The sequence below is a fragment of the Octopus bimaculoides genome, chromosome 11 (assembly GCF_001194135.2).
Source record: "Octopus bimaculoides isolate UCB-OBI-ISO-001 chromosome 11, ASM119413v2, whole genome shotgun sequence".
In the NCBI taxonomy this organism is placed as follows: domain Eukaryota; kingdom Metazoa; phylum Mollusca; class Cephalopoda; order Octopoda; family Octopodidae; genus Octopus; species Octopus bimaculoides.
Window position 1 is genome coordinate 54593615 of NC_068991.1, and position 15160 is coordinate 54608774.

Consider the following 15160-nt stretch of genomic DNA (forward strand, 5'->3'; position numbering starts at 1 on the left):
TATATATATATATATATATATATATATATATATATATATATATATATATGTATATATGTATATATGCACACATGGTATTGATATTATTTATTATAAACATTAGTTTACATACTATCTCATGTAAATAAACCTGAATATAATAGTGAAGTTTTGTTACATGATAATTTTATATGCAATTATCTTTAAATGAATTTTCTGTACATTTCAGTCAACTCCGTCCACCAATGATGACAAAGCTTCTGAGAAAAATGACTGTGGATGTACCTGCTTTATCTGATAGTGCAGTTGTGCCACTAAGAGTAAGAATCTTTCATTTCCTTTTATAGAATTTATCTAGAATTTAATAAACTTTTATCAATAGTATATTTGATTCATTTTTATACTCGATTTTTTTTTTTTTCCAGTTAATGATGTATTTATCTTTCATAATATTTTACCATATTTCAGACTTTGAAATTATATTAGAATAAGAATTTAACTGTAAATTCAATTTGAAAGATTCTTGAATGAGATTTTTTTAAATAATGTTATCCAAGTTGTTTTATATATTTCAGAATTCATTTTTTTATTTACCACTGTCTTACTTATCTAATTTTCCAGTTGTTAACATCGCATTATGAGAGGTGTGGAAGTTACTATGGAAGCCACGGTGGTTGGGGATCTTTTGGATCTGCAAGTGAGGAAGAACGTCGTCTGACAATGGTTCTTTTCAGTGGCATATTTGACTCATTGGCCCAAAGAGTACGTAAACAAAAAAACTTCATATTGATTTTTTTTTTTTTATATTGATACCAGACCATAGCATTGCAAGTAGTTAGTTATACTTAATAGAATCGACACCATTATATAATTGCTACTTACTTCATCAACCCCTAATGAGAAGTAAGGCAAAAATCAACTACAGCAGGAAAAAATAAACATTTACTTTTATTTTAAAAAGTCATAAACAGGCACATGGTTAAGAGGCTTGCTTGAAACCACATGGTTTCAGGTTCAGTCCCACTGCACCTTGAGTGAGTATCTTTTGTAGCCTTGTGAATGACTTTGGTTGACAGAGACTGTTTGGAGGTCCATAGATTTATAAATGAGTGAGGATTTTTCATTTGTGTTTGTTCTCCACCACTGCTTGATAACTGGTGTTGGTTCATTTACATCCCTGTAACTTTGTGGTTCAACAAAGAGACCAATAGAATAAATACCAGGCTTTAAAAAGTAATACTGTGGCCAATTTCATTCAATAACCCCTTCAATGTGGTGCCCCAGCATGGCCACAGTCCAATGACTGAAACAAGTAAGAAAATAAAAGATAAACAATCTTGGAAATATTTTAAACTTATTTATGATTATAATTCTAGTCATTTCAGTATTTTCTGTTTCACAATGAAAAATAAATTTTAATTTTATACTTGCAGGGTTATGATCCAGAACTGTTTTCTCGGGCCTTACCATGCCTCTCAGCTATAGGCTGTGCTATGTCTCCAGATTATTCCTTGACTAACCAAGATGACATTTCTACTGTTCAAGGGGTAGAAGCAGAGTATGTTCCTAATCCAGTCAATACCAAAAGGTAAGTTTGCATATTTTAAGACTATTTACACAGTTATTAAGAATCCCTGTAAACAAATACCAAAATTTGTTATATTCCAATTTCATTAACATTATTTTGTAATTTATGTTAAATTCTTGTTCTTTTAAAATATAATAGTTGTAATCTATATTTATTTATATTTAATCAGCATAGATTACAGAATAACTCAAAACCTGAGGATGATTCTAACTTCTGTCAATTAAATGTAGAAAATATATAAAAACAGGCATGGCATAGGTACAGATGTGGCTGTGTGATATTATTCCATATCATCTCTGTGGGTCAAGTTAATTTATTTTGTATGATCTTTCTGGATCATAGGCACAGGAGTAGCTGTGTGGTAAGAAGTTTGCTTCCCAACCACATGGTTCTGAGTTTAGTCCCATTGCATGGCACCTTGGGCAAGTGTCTTCTACTATAGCCTCGAGCCAACCAAAACCTTAAGAGTGAATTTGGTAGACAAAAACTGAAAGAAGCCCATCATACCTGTGTGTGTGTGTGTGTGTGTGTGTGTGTGTGTGTGTGTGTGTGTGTGTGTGTGTGTGTGTGTGTGTGTGTGTGTGTGTGTATCTTTGTGTCTGTGTTAGTCACTCGCCACTGATTGATGACCAGTGTTGATGTGTTTACATTATTGTAACCTAGTGGTTTAGCAAAAGAAACCTATAGAATAGTTACCAGGCTTTAAAGAAAAATAAGTGCTGGGTTGATTCATTTGACTAGAATCTTTCAAGGCAGTTCCCCAGCATGGCTGCTGTGTAATTATTGAAAGAAGTAAAAGATAAAGATAAAAGATAAATATACTCAAGTTTAGAGTTCAGTTTTCCTGTTTGCATCACCAAACCTTAACATAATTTTAATTGAAGAAGTTGCTGCATCAGTATCCAACAGAGAGTGAATCTTGATATTGCCAGTTCAAATCTCTTGCAGTTGTTAGGCAAGATATTATGATTCATTTCATTCTACCTGACTGGTAGTAGGTTTAGGGGTTAGGGCTTAAATGAATGCACACACCAGATATGCTAATGATTATGTTTAAACTTTCAAAAGCTTCAACAGCAAATGGGAAATAACTAAACAAAATAGCTTTTTAGGTACTCATATAACCATGTTGAATATCTTGTATATTTAAGACAAAACACTGAAATTGCTAAATCAGCTGAATGTTTTCTTAGAACTCCACACTGTTTCATTTATATTTAATTATTTATATTTTTTTATTTTTTAATAATTTAAGCTCTTAACGACATAGTGAAAGGTATCAATATGAGTAGAGTCGTTAGAGCATAGGAGAAAATTCCTAGTGGTATTTATGCCAACTCACATGATCCCAGTTTAAATCATGCCAATATCAACTTCCATCATTTTAAGATCAATAAAAAAAGTACTAGCCAACTTGTCAGGTGTTGGGGGTTTCTCCCCCCCCCTTCTCTCTCTCTCTCTTTCTCTTTCTCTTTCTCCCTCTCTCTCACACACATTCTCTCTTTTTTCACTTTTTCTCTCTCTCAATTTCTCTCTCTCTTAGAATCTGCTATAGTTGACATCATCATCACCTCTTGGACATTACTGTCTTAGATCCTAGGATTCATTGATCCAGTTACCTGGTGTCCATGGTGTATAAGTGACCATGATTACATCATTCCCCCTGAACAAGAGTCAAATCCGTAGCAAGGTTACTCATTTATAGCTGAGTGGACTGGAGCAATATGAAGTGTTTTGCCAAAGACATAGTGCACCACCTAGTTTGGGAATCAAAATAATGATCCTGCAATCATGAGTGCACCACGCTAGCCATTAAGATCATGTTCCTTCACTTAGCTGACATAATTGAATCTTATAAGCACAAACACCTGAAGGAAGGCTTTAAGAAACTATTTTTGCATTCCTCTATAATAAGAATGTAGTGATTGTCATGAAAATCACCTGATAGTGCAAGAAAGAAATATGCAATGTAATCAAACAATTTTAACATAATTTATTTGTGCAGACTGTTTGTTATAATATTTTAATTCTCATTCAATTCACAGCATTACATTAAATCCTGCTCTAGAAGCTGTGGTTTCAAAATTTGCAGAGCATTATCATGATTGCTGGGCTGTTAAAAAGGTAAGCATTGATAAAAAAAATTAGACAAGAACTTCAATTAATTTCCTTACTTTACATTCTCTTCTAATTTTCTGTGCTAATTAATCCATCAACAGAGCTTACAACATACTGGACATCATGGGGTCAAGTAGGTGGAAGGCCATCAAGTTAGCTGTGGGGGCAACAGAGAATACCTCAAGGGGGCTGTGAATCAGGAGGCATGAGCCCTGGAAAGGGCAGTGTTGTCAGGGGTAGTGCTAACTGGACACAAGTAGGGGTTTGATCAACACTAGCTGGGTCACTTGGAGTGAGGGAATCTGAGGTTTGAAAACACCTAATGACTCCCAAGAAACACCACTAGTGATGTGTGCAGGTGCATCACAGGATGAAATAATGGAATAACTGTATCAAATCAGTATTTATTCATTTAATTTCTAACTGTATCATCAAATAACTATTTCAAAGTTTTCAAATACATCTTGTTCTCAATTGATAACCATCAATGCAACGAATATAATTATTTTTTCATAATATGAGGTAGGATTTGAAATTTGAATTCTAAATTAAGGAATTTCAAAGAAAAAGCTGCATCAAATTCACATATTTATTTGTTTTTGTATTTACTTATTACAAAGTTCTTACAATTTCTTGTTGATAATAATCAGGTATAGCACTATTTCATTCTTATTAGAAATTATCAGCATTATAAAACCTGTGAATTATTAATTAAACATTTTACCAAATGAGAGTTTTAATAAACCAAAAAGTTAAGAACTAGGTTGACTACATTTTAGAACTCAACTTCTCTCGAACCAGTTTCAAAGACTGTATGGTTTACTTAAAGAATAGTAACCCAATATCATTAGAATAGGAAATATTTGATAATGCAGTCCCAGAGATCTCTAACAGATGGGATAGTCACAAATGAAATGCTTTTGAGCATAAGTCTGCTTCATCAAGGTTACTCTTGGATTGAACAACAACTAAGTTCCTGATGCTCAGGACTTATGTTTATCATGAAGCTTGTCCTTCTAATGTGTGTGTGTGTATGTATATATATATATATATATATCGTTTAACGTCCGCTTTCCATGCTAGCATGGGTATATAAAGAAGTGTTTTGATCCTTTTGTAAATCCTTTACAATTTATTATTTGTGTCTATTTGTGTCTCCTCTAGGTTGACCAGGCCTGGGTCTATGGAACAGAATATAATGAAGACAAGAAAACCCATCCATCACTGAAACCATATCATCTTCTTACAGAAGCAGTATGTTGATTACATTGTGTGTGTGTGTGTGTGTGTGTGTGTGTGTGTGTGTGTGTGTGTGTGTGTGTGTGTGTGTGTGTGTGTGTGTGTGCGTGTGTGTGTGTTTATAAGAATATATATACGTGTGTGTGAGTGGTTTGTGAACTATTTATTTAAGATGTTCTTTTACACTTCTACCCATTTTGTAGCAGAAAATTTCAAAGATGTTTGATCCTTCATAAAGGAACACAATTAGACACTATATTAAACTAAACTGAATAGCCATGTACACATAAACATACATAGACACACACACACACACACATGCACGTGTGCACACTTGCTCATAGAAGCATATGCACACAGACACATATATATGCATATACATCATAAAGAAGAATGGAGAATCATACCTCTTCAAAATTTGTTTATTACAGTATTATTCTCATTAAATTCTCCCTTCTTCTTTATGATATCTTGATTATATACTTTGGATGTTCTATGGAATCCAATTACGTAAACTCAGGCTTTATCTATTGAGTATAATTTAGCTGTATAATTGTTTATCTTAAACAATTCTGTATGTTCTTTATCATTTGATATGGTAAGCCAGATCTGGATTATATCAGAGTGCTAATGTGGTACCTACACAGACTCCAAACTTCTATTCCTTTGTTATATACACACACACACACACACACACATGCACAAAAATACATGCACACATACATCACACACACACATAGTTGTGCTTATACATGCATATGTGTGTTCGCACATGCATGTGTGTGTGTGTGTGTGTGTGTGCATGTGTGCATGAGTGTATGTGTGTAAATATATAAATATACATTCAGAAGTAATATCAAAAGATCTGCTCAATGGCATTTCCTTACTTTTTTTAAATGCCAAATTTTTTAAGTTTTTTTTTAAATTTCATAATCATTATTTTGTTGTTATTTACAGGAAAAATTCAAATACACAGAACCAGTAAGGAATTCCTTGAAGTGCACTATAGCACTTGGATGGTCTTTGGATTGTGAAGATAGCAGACTTTTACAGTCAAATGAGGGCATCAAAAGACGAGCTTCAAAATCAAATGTAGTAAGATTACATCAGTTTTACAAGAGTTATCCTAACATGCCTGTGGGGAGGGATAGGCTTGGTGGTTATAAGAAATTAACAATGCCAGTTTGCTCAGGAAATTTTCATTTTTATCTTCAAAATTTTAAATTCTTCAAAATGTACAAATTCTTTACTCTTTTTTATAAATCAAATAATTTTCAAAGAATATATAATTTATACAATATATTTTGAAAAATTTATTAAATTTCAATACCACTACGTAGAATAGATAAATTTTAGATTTAAATTTGTAAAGCTCTAAAATAAAATTTAAAATCTTTTGTCAGAATATATTTGAATTAACTTAACTTAAATTAGGTAAAGGTGGTTGACAGGAAGAATACCTGGGTGTAAAAATTCTGCCTCACATAATACCCATCTAACATAAATATCCATCTAACCTAAGTATTCACCTAACCAAATCCAGCATAGAAAAACAGATGTAAAAATGAGCAAACAAATTTCGAATATCCAGTTACTTAATCTATTAATCACTAATATCTTATTTACATTGTAACAATTTAGAAACTTCAAGAGACTGTGAAATAATTTGTTCTTAACAGTTAAACTCAAAGTAGACAAAACTATAAATAATAACTTGTAAACATCTTAACTAATAATCTTAATTAGTTATCATACATTTAGTATTTCCTGTAATCAAAGCCTACCCGAAAACATCATTGTAAAAATAAATAAACTCATCATCAAAATTCTGAAGCTAAGAAATAATGCATGATTAATAGAAAAAGAAAAAGCAATTTGAAAAATTAAGTATTATATTTGACAGAGTAATCTTAATGCTAAAACAGTTAAAATTACTAAAATTAAACAAATAATTATGGATAAGTCAGAGTATAACATATATATTGCTTGTATGAATGTTTGTATAGTGTCTTGTGAATTTTTTTGCTTTTGCCATATTTTTCTAGCATGATCAAGGCTACAGCCCTCGACCTTATGATCTCCGTAACATGACTGTAACAAGAGAAATGCAGGTAAGAGTTACTTACATTTTGCATCACAGTTTCTGATATAAAGAAATAAAACAATTGTTCTGATCCAATTTTATCATATGCCAGCTTAATTTGCCACAAAGACATTCAAATATACAGGGTGCAATGGGTAAATTGTCGCCATTTTATATTTTTAATTTCGGGCATGTTCATTGTTTGTTTTTGATTTCGTTGACGATACAGTATAGTAGGGTCAGTTGGGCACTAAAAATTTGGAAACAACATGCTGTACTGCTTGGCATTTGCACCGGAAGCTCCAATATGAACATTTCAGAATGTTTGGGTGTCAATTTGCAGAGGATTCAGAAAGAGTTGGATGAGTCTAATGGTGATTACAAGGATATGGAAGCTTGGAAAACTCGATCTGATCACTCTGATAAGAAAAGAAATCCTGAATTTGTTGGTGAGATCCAATTCATGATTGACAACGATCCCACTAAGTCAATCAGGCCCATCACAAGGGATACAGGAGTGTCTGAGTTTCTTATCAGGCAGGTGGTGCCTTGGTATTCAAGATGAGAAAGGGTCAATTTTTATCCCAAGCCATCAAGGACAAGAGAAAAGACTGTGCTACAAAACTTTTGAACAAACTCAAGCATCCCCTCCAATCGAACATGCTTTGGTTTTTCTTAGACGAGAAAAATTTCTGCCAGGATCAGATGGTGAAGGCACAAAACAACTGTTGGCTTGCCATGTCCCCAGAACAAGTACCAAGAGTGATAAAAATCAAACAACCAGTCAACATCATGATGTTTGGAGTGATCACTAGCGATGGTGACGTTATGCCTCCATTCATCTTCCCACACGGCCTCACACTCAACACAGAGGCCTACATCAAGTGCCTGGAGAAGGTAGTGCTGCCCTGGGTCAAGAGGGTGGCTGCTGGTAGACTCTGTTTGGCAACAGGACTCTGCACCATGCCCACAGAAGCAGAACCCAGTCATGGCTGTGAGACAAATTCTGTGACCACATCACCCCTAACATCTGGCCACCTAACTCCCTAGACTGCAACTCCCTTGATTATTATGTGTGGGGTGCAGCTGAGCAAGTGAACAACAAAACTCCTTGTAACACCAAGGATAAACTGAAGGCAAGGATTATGGTAGCATCCACCAACTTAAACAAGGAGACTGTCCAGAAGAGATACAGGAGATTCTGAAGTCATCTGGAGACCTTGGGCCATGGTTAAAGCCAATGGCAATTTTATTGAATAAATTTATTCTTTAGTATTTCGAGATATTTTTATGCAATTTTGGTAAATATATCTGTTAAAATGAGATATCAGTGTTATTTTCATTTTTGCATAATTTAGATGACAATTATAAAATAGATTGTTTCTTTCTTAAAAAAAAAAAGAGATAACAAGCTGGTCCATGCAAACAAATGGAAACCATTCCTTTGCATGAAAATATTCATGGAATCAATTTTTTAATATAACATTAATTTTTTATTAAAAATATTTTTTCATATATTCTTTGATTTCAACTTCTAAGAATCTATTAGAAAATTTCTTCAAAAAACCTTTATGCATCTCATTATGACTTAATATGTTTAATGAGTCCTTTTGATATAAAAAAAATATTCCAGAAATGCTATCTCTAAATTTCTGGTCTTTGAATGTCTTCAGTCTTTGTGTTACTTTGGCACATTTTAGCCAAATTTCTAAAATATATTTTTACTTGATTTGCAGAATTTGGCAGAAAGGCTGGCAGAAAATATGCATGAAGTTTGGTTTAAACAAAAGAAATTAGACTTAGAATCAATTGGTAAGTTGCCAGTTTTAATATTATTGTTTAAAGCAGTGAGCTGGAAGAATCATTAGCACATCAGGCAAAATGCTTAGTAGCTTTCCATTCATTTTCATGTTCTGTGTTCAAATGCCATCGTCAACTTTGCCTTTCATCCTTTCAGGGTCAATAAAATAAGAATCAGTTGAGTACTGGAGTCAATGTAATCAACCTACTCCCTCCCCTGAAATTGATGGCATTGGGCCAAAATTTGAAATCAATATTAATGTTTAATCCTGGCCAGCCCTGGTTGATCTATATCAGATATAAAGAAATCATTTGAGATGGTGTACATAGTATAACAGTTTCAAATTTCATCACAAGGCCTGTAATTTTAGGGATTGGGGTATGTTGATTACATCAACCCTAACACTTGACTTGTACTTATATTATCAACCTAGAAAGGATGACTGACAAAATGGACTTTAGCAGAATTTGAACTCAGCTCATAAAGAGTCAGAAGAAATGCTGTTAAGCATTTTGTCTAATGTAATAACAATTTTGCTAGCTTGCAGTCTCATGTATCTTTAATAATATAAATAATATGATTAATACAATTCTATATTTCTCAGATGAGGAATTTATATTGTGTATATTATTATTATTTATATTATGTCCAATCTGTAATGTGGTTGTTATTAGAAAGGGCATCCAGCAGTAAAAACACTGCCAAAACAGACAGTGAAGCCTGCTGCAGTCTTCTGCCTAACCAGCCCCTGTAAAACCGTCCAACCCATGCCAGCATAGAAAACGGACGTTAAATGATGATGATGATGATGATGATGATGATGATGATGATGATATACTGTTTATATTAGTTGGACTGTATCCTCATTTTGACTGTTGCTTTCACTACGTTTCAGTTGTATGCTGCAGCCTTCTTTGAGTGTACAACATCCAAAACATAGTGAAAACAATCAGCATGAGGACACCGGCCTATCTAATATAAACGATATACATAAAATAATATGGTGTCTGTCATCTTGTAGAAAGCATATTTATTGAGAGTGTGGCCATTGGAGTTAAGACCGGACCACAGTGATACTGAATTATGTTTTCTAAAACTAAGATAGATCTTCTAAGATATGATACAATGCTATAATATATATTTAAGTGGATGCTAGCATACCTGATGTAGTAAACCCAGAAATTGAAGTTGTGTAGTTTGTATCCTAATATAGGAAATGTATTAGGTTTAAAATGTGAAGTTCCACAATATTTTGCAGAGAAAATTTTATTTCTGACGTGCACCTTTGTTTATATGCTTTTATACAGTGTCGTTTTGTGTGGCTCATTCCAAGTTAAGTATTTTACCCTGTTATCTCACAGCACCAGAGATTACATATAAACTAGCTTCTCCAGTAGTTCAGCCCATTATCAATGCAACCTAACAACAACTTTCTCTCTCTTACACACATGAGCTCAAGGCAGACAAGTGGGACAGTAACTGATATTTTAACCTGTAATACTTCAATATTTTTTGTTAATAATGTCAAGTCTTTGACTTCTACTTTAGGTGGAGGAATTCATCCACTGTTGGTACCATATGATAGTCTGACAGATCATGAGAAGAAAAAAGATAAAGAACATGCTCAAGAACTCCTCAAATTTTTGCAATTTTTAGGTTTTAGAATCAGTTGGTAAGTAGCAGACAAATATGTAACTATTAAATAAATTTTTTAAATATTAGGCAAATTAAAAAGAAAACAATTTAGATAATTTAAATAAATGACTACTTGTCTACTACAGACTTGAAAAATATTTTATCAAAAAATAACTTTTTTTATTTTTATATTTGTTCCAGTTCCATATACTGAGAACTAAGTTTCATTTTTCATCTGTAATGTTTTAAGTATTTACTCTTTATTCCATAAGTTGTTAAACATAGACAATATAGGATTATTTTTCACATCTAGTTTTAGTATATTGTTATTAAAATATATGTATTTTTTTTAAATGTGATAATTATTAGGTATATTTTAGCTACATTACTTCAAGGTGAAATGAGTAAATAAACATGGCTGTTATAATATTTATTCCTTTCTAGTGGCAGTATGTCTCAACATACACATGAATCTTCATCACGACATGGCAAAGATAATGATGGCGGTGCATCTGTATCAGCCACAGAGAAACGTTTTGCCTACAGTTTGTTACAGAAGCTTTTAGAATATCTGGACAAAGCCTCAATTAACATGAAACAAACCAAGCCTAGTAGTCGATTCAGTCGACGAGAAAGTTATACAACAGCAACAGAAGATGTAAAATTCTTTGGGAAGGTCAGTTTTCCATTATTTTTGCTTTAATATGTCATATAAAGCATTAAAATATAATGTTAATTAACTAAAATGTGATAATTAGCTTTAAATTATTAAAGAAGTTTTATAGGCATAGGCATGGCTGTGTTTTTAAGAACTTTACTTCTCAACTTTGTGGTTTGGGGTTCAGACCCACTATGTGGTGCCTTGGGCAGGTGTCTTCAGCTACAATCTAGGGATGACCTAAATCTTGTGTGCAAAATTAGTAAATAGAAACTGTGTAGAAGCTTGTGATGTAAGTGTATGCATGTGTGTGTGTGTGTGTGTGTGTGTGTAATGAAAATACACAGTGAGAAAAAAGAAATGATTAACTGGAAAGGACAATTAAAGATGGAGCACATCCCATGAGCTGGAAACCAGAATCAGCATAGTTTCAGTGCATCCAAAGTCCAAAGACTTTAATTTCATCTGTTTGCACCAGTGATTGTAAATATTACAAATGGTAATAAACATTACCAAGAAAAACAAACTTAGAATTTGAGAACAACAACATACAAGAAAAAAAGAAAATTACTGACAGATGCATGTAGTACTGTTAAAAATATATACATATTGAAGCGTGATAGATGATTATAGTGCTTATGACTGATATCAGTAAAAACAAGGATCTCACTGTGAGAGTGCTAGTATGAAGGAAAATAGAAATATGATTTTCATCACATTACAGATATGAAAGAAGGACATGAGTTTGAGGATATGTGACTTAAGTGACATCTGTGATATAAAAATCAGAATGAAGGATGTGTCTGTGTTCATGTCTGTCTTTATATTGCTTTATGTTACATAACCTTGCAGTTTAGTTTACAGAAATTGATAAAATATGTAACAGACATTAAGATAACTGCTGAAATCAATATGATGGACAAAAACACTTCAGGTAGTGCCCCAGCATGGCCACTGTCCAATGTTTAACACATGTAAAAAATAAGAAAATTTATAAAATAAATTAGAAATATTTTCCAATTATTTCTGCATACAAAATCATTTAAATTGATAATTTTCTGCTAATCTTACTAGCAGAAAATTATCAATTTAAATGATAATTAGGTCTTTTGACTCCACGTGGAGCTTTGAGCACCAACATATCTCCATCTGTTTTGATTGTTGGCAATAGATTGCAGTTGACCCCAGATGTAGCCATCTGCCAATGCTTCAGTTTCTGTGAACCTTCTCCATGCTGTTTTTGGTCTGCCATACTTCCAATTCCCTTAGAGTTGCCTTATAATGTTGAAAATAGCTTTCCTTAGAGTGTATTTCAGCCAACCCCATTTCCTCTTCTTGATCTGGGTTTCAATAGAATGCTAGTTTACCTGTTCCCACAAGGCTTTGTTTGTGATGAAATTGTTGAGATGAAATCACATATCTGTAATGTGATGAAAATCATATTTCTATTTTCCTTCATACTAGCACTCTCACAGTGAGATCCTTGTTTTTACTGATATCAGTCATAAGCACTATAATCATCTATCACGCTTCAATATGTATATATTTTTAACAGTACTACATGCATCTGTCAGTAATTTTCTTTTTTTCTTGTAGAACCTTATTTAGATTTATGTAAAAAGCATATCAGGTTACCCAAAGAATAAAATTGGGGGATATGGCAGTTCTTATTTTCTTCATACACTTAATCTCCAAAACTTTTTCTTAAAATCAATTTGAAATGTATGCAATTGTAGTTGTCTACCTATGATAGAACTATGACCACAAGAGTTAAAATAGTGACTTATATAATAAATTAAGGTGGCAAACTAGCAGAATTGTTAGCATGTCAGACAAAATGCTGAGTGTCATTTCTTTCGGATCTTTACATTTTGAGTTCAAATCTAGCTAAGGTTAACTTTGCTTTTAATTCCTTCAAGGGCCTATAAAATAAAGAATCAGTCAGGTACTGGTGGATCAATGTAGTCAACTTGTCCTCTCCCCTCAAAATTACTGGTTTTGAACTCCTGCAACTGATCAGCTTCTTGTACATAGGAATGTCATGATCTCAGTCACTTATACATTTATATGTTTTATCCATAGGACTCATATGGGTAACTAACCATATGAGTCCTAGGCTCAAGAAAAAAAAATGTATAATAATTTAGAAACATTTCTTAATACATTTCCTTTAATGGCAGGTTGTTTTACCATTTGTGGAGAGGTATTTCCATGCTCACCGTTTGTATTTTATTGCATCACCAACTTCTCCAAGTTCATCAGGAATGGCATCGTCAAAAGAAAAAGAAATGACTGCCACGTAAGTATAATTTTTGTTTATTATGAAGAACGGCAGTGCTCCAGCATGGCCACAGTTCTGAGCTGAAACTACAAAGAAAAGAAAAAAGAACCCTTATATTATTGTGTCATATCTTTAAGATTATTTCCCACCTTGCAGCCACATGGTTTTGGATTCAGTCCTATTCTATGACACCTTGGGCAAGTATCTCCTGCTATAGTCCCAAGCCAATCAATGCCTTATAAGTAAATTTGATAAATGGAAACTGTGTGGAAGCCTGCCATACATGTTTGTGTGTGTGTGTGTGTGTGTGTGTGTGTGTATTTCTGTTTCCCAACACCTCTTAACAACAGTTATTGATTTAATTCCCATAACTTAGTAATGCAGCAAAAGAGACTGATAGAATAAGTACCCGTCTTAGAAATAAGTACTGGGGTCAATTTATTCGACGAAATCCCTCAAAGCAGTACCCCAGCATGGCTGCAGTCCAGTGACTGAAACATGTAAAGTTTGAAAAAAAAACTGTTAGCTTCATTAGGATATTCCAGTCTCTTCTCTGAAAGGCACATAGAATGGACACTGGCCTCTTCCTTTATTTCAGTAGAGAACTCGGTCTTAATAATTTCTGAGGTGGTGAGCAGGCAGAATTGTTAGCACACTGAGCAAAATGCTTAGTAGCAGTTCATCCATCTTTACATTCTGAGTTCAAATGCCACCGAGGTCAGCTTTGCCGTTCATCCTTCTGAGATCGATAAAATAATTACCAGTTGAGTAATGGAGTCAATGTAGTTGACTTAACCCCCTCCCTCCAAAATTGCTAGCTTTATGCCAAAATTTGAAACCAATATTACTAATTTCTAAATTTATAAGTGTTCAATGAGATCTGTAGATGTTGAAACTGAACATCAACCACATTCATCTCATCAATGTAAGATGGTCTGCAAAGACCAGAGACACATCTCTTCCTCTGTCAACTATTTAAAAAATATTGATTGGATTTTTAATTGTATGAAATTGATTATTTATATTAATTAAATTCTTTTTTTTTTTTTTTTGGTCATTTTTCTGTTTGGCAGTCTCTTTTGTAAATTAGCCCAAGCATTAAGAAGTAAAATTAATGCCTTTGGTCATGATGTCAACATATCCGTCAGGTGCTTACAAGTGCTTGTCCAAGCTGTTGATGCAAGGTATGTAAACACAATTTTTAAGTAATATTTGCATTGTGTCATTTCAGTCTCTTTTTATAAGAAAATTTATTGCTTATACAGCTTTATCAATGAATAATTTTTAACTTATGATTGAGCTAATGAAGAAGTTTATATATGGTCACTCAACCTACAAGAAATAACTGAAAAATTTTCCTTAAATTACATTCTACTGTCTTAAGAGAAAGAAGGACACATTTGATAATGTAGTCTCAAATACACTAATCATCATCATCATCATCATCATCGTTTAACGTCCGCTTTCCATGCTAGCATGGGTTGGGCGATTTGATTGAGGACTGGTGAAACGGGATGGCAACACCAGGCTCCAATCTAATTTGGCAAAGTTTCTACAGCTGGATGCCCTTCCTAATGCCAACCACTCAGAGAGTGTAGTGGGTGCTTTTACATGTCACCCGCACGAAAACGGCCACGCTCAAAATGGTGTCTTTTATGTGCCACCCGCACAAGAGCCAGTCCAGGGGCACTGGCAATGATCTCGCTCGAAAACCCTACAAAGGCCAGTCAGGCGGTACTGGCAATGGTCACGCTCAAGATGGTACATCTTATGTGCCA

The 15160-nt window shown here is 33.6% G+C and overlaps 1 protein-coding gene across 16 annotated transcripts in view; it reads left to right on the plus strand.

The window, feature by feature from the left end:
- The window catches only part of LOC106881762 (ryanodine receptor 2), a 381060-nt gene that overhangs the window by 236938 nt on the left and 128962 nt on the right, over window positions 1-15160 (plus strand). For 15 of the 16 annotated variants that reach the window (XM_014932251.2, XM_014932252.2, XM_014932258.2 and 12 more), the window contains 12 exons: window positions 209-299; window positions 601-741; window positions 1413-1567; window positions 3613-3691; window positions 4850-4939; window positions 5882-6019; window positions 6970-7035; window positions 8744-8819; window positions 10357-10480; window positions 10888-11119; window positions 13282-13400; window positions 14456-14566. In XM_014932251.2, the coding sequence (XP_014787737.1) occupies window positions 209-299; window positions 601-741; window positions 1413-1567; window positions 3613-3691; window positions 4850-4939; window positions 5882-6019; window positions 6970-7035; window positions 8744-8819; window positions 10357-10480; window positions 10888-11119; window positions 13282-13400; window positions 14456-14566 (1422 nt within the window). The remainder of the gene's footprint in view (window positions 1-208; window positions 300-600; window positions 742-1412; window positions 1568-3612; window positions 3692-4849; window positions 4940-5881; window positions 6020-6969; window positions 7036-8743; window positions 8820-10356; window positions 10481-10887; window positions 11120-13281; window positions 13401-14455; window positions 14567-15160) is intronic. The other variant, XM_052971839.1, reaches the window with a different exon arrangement.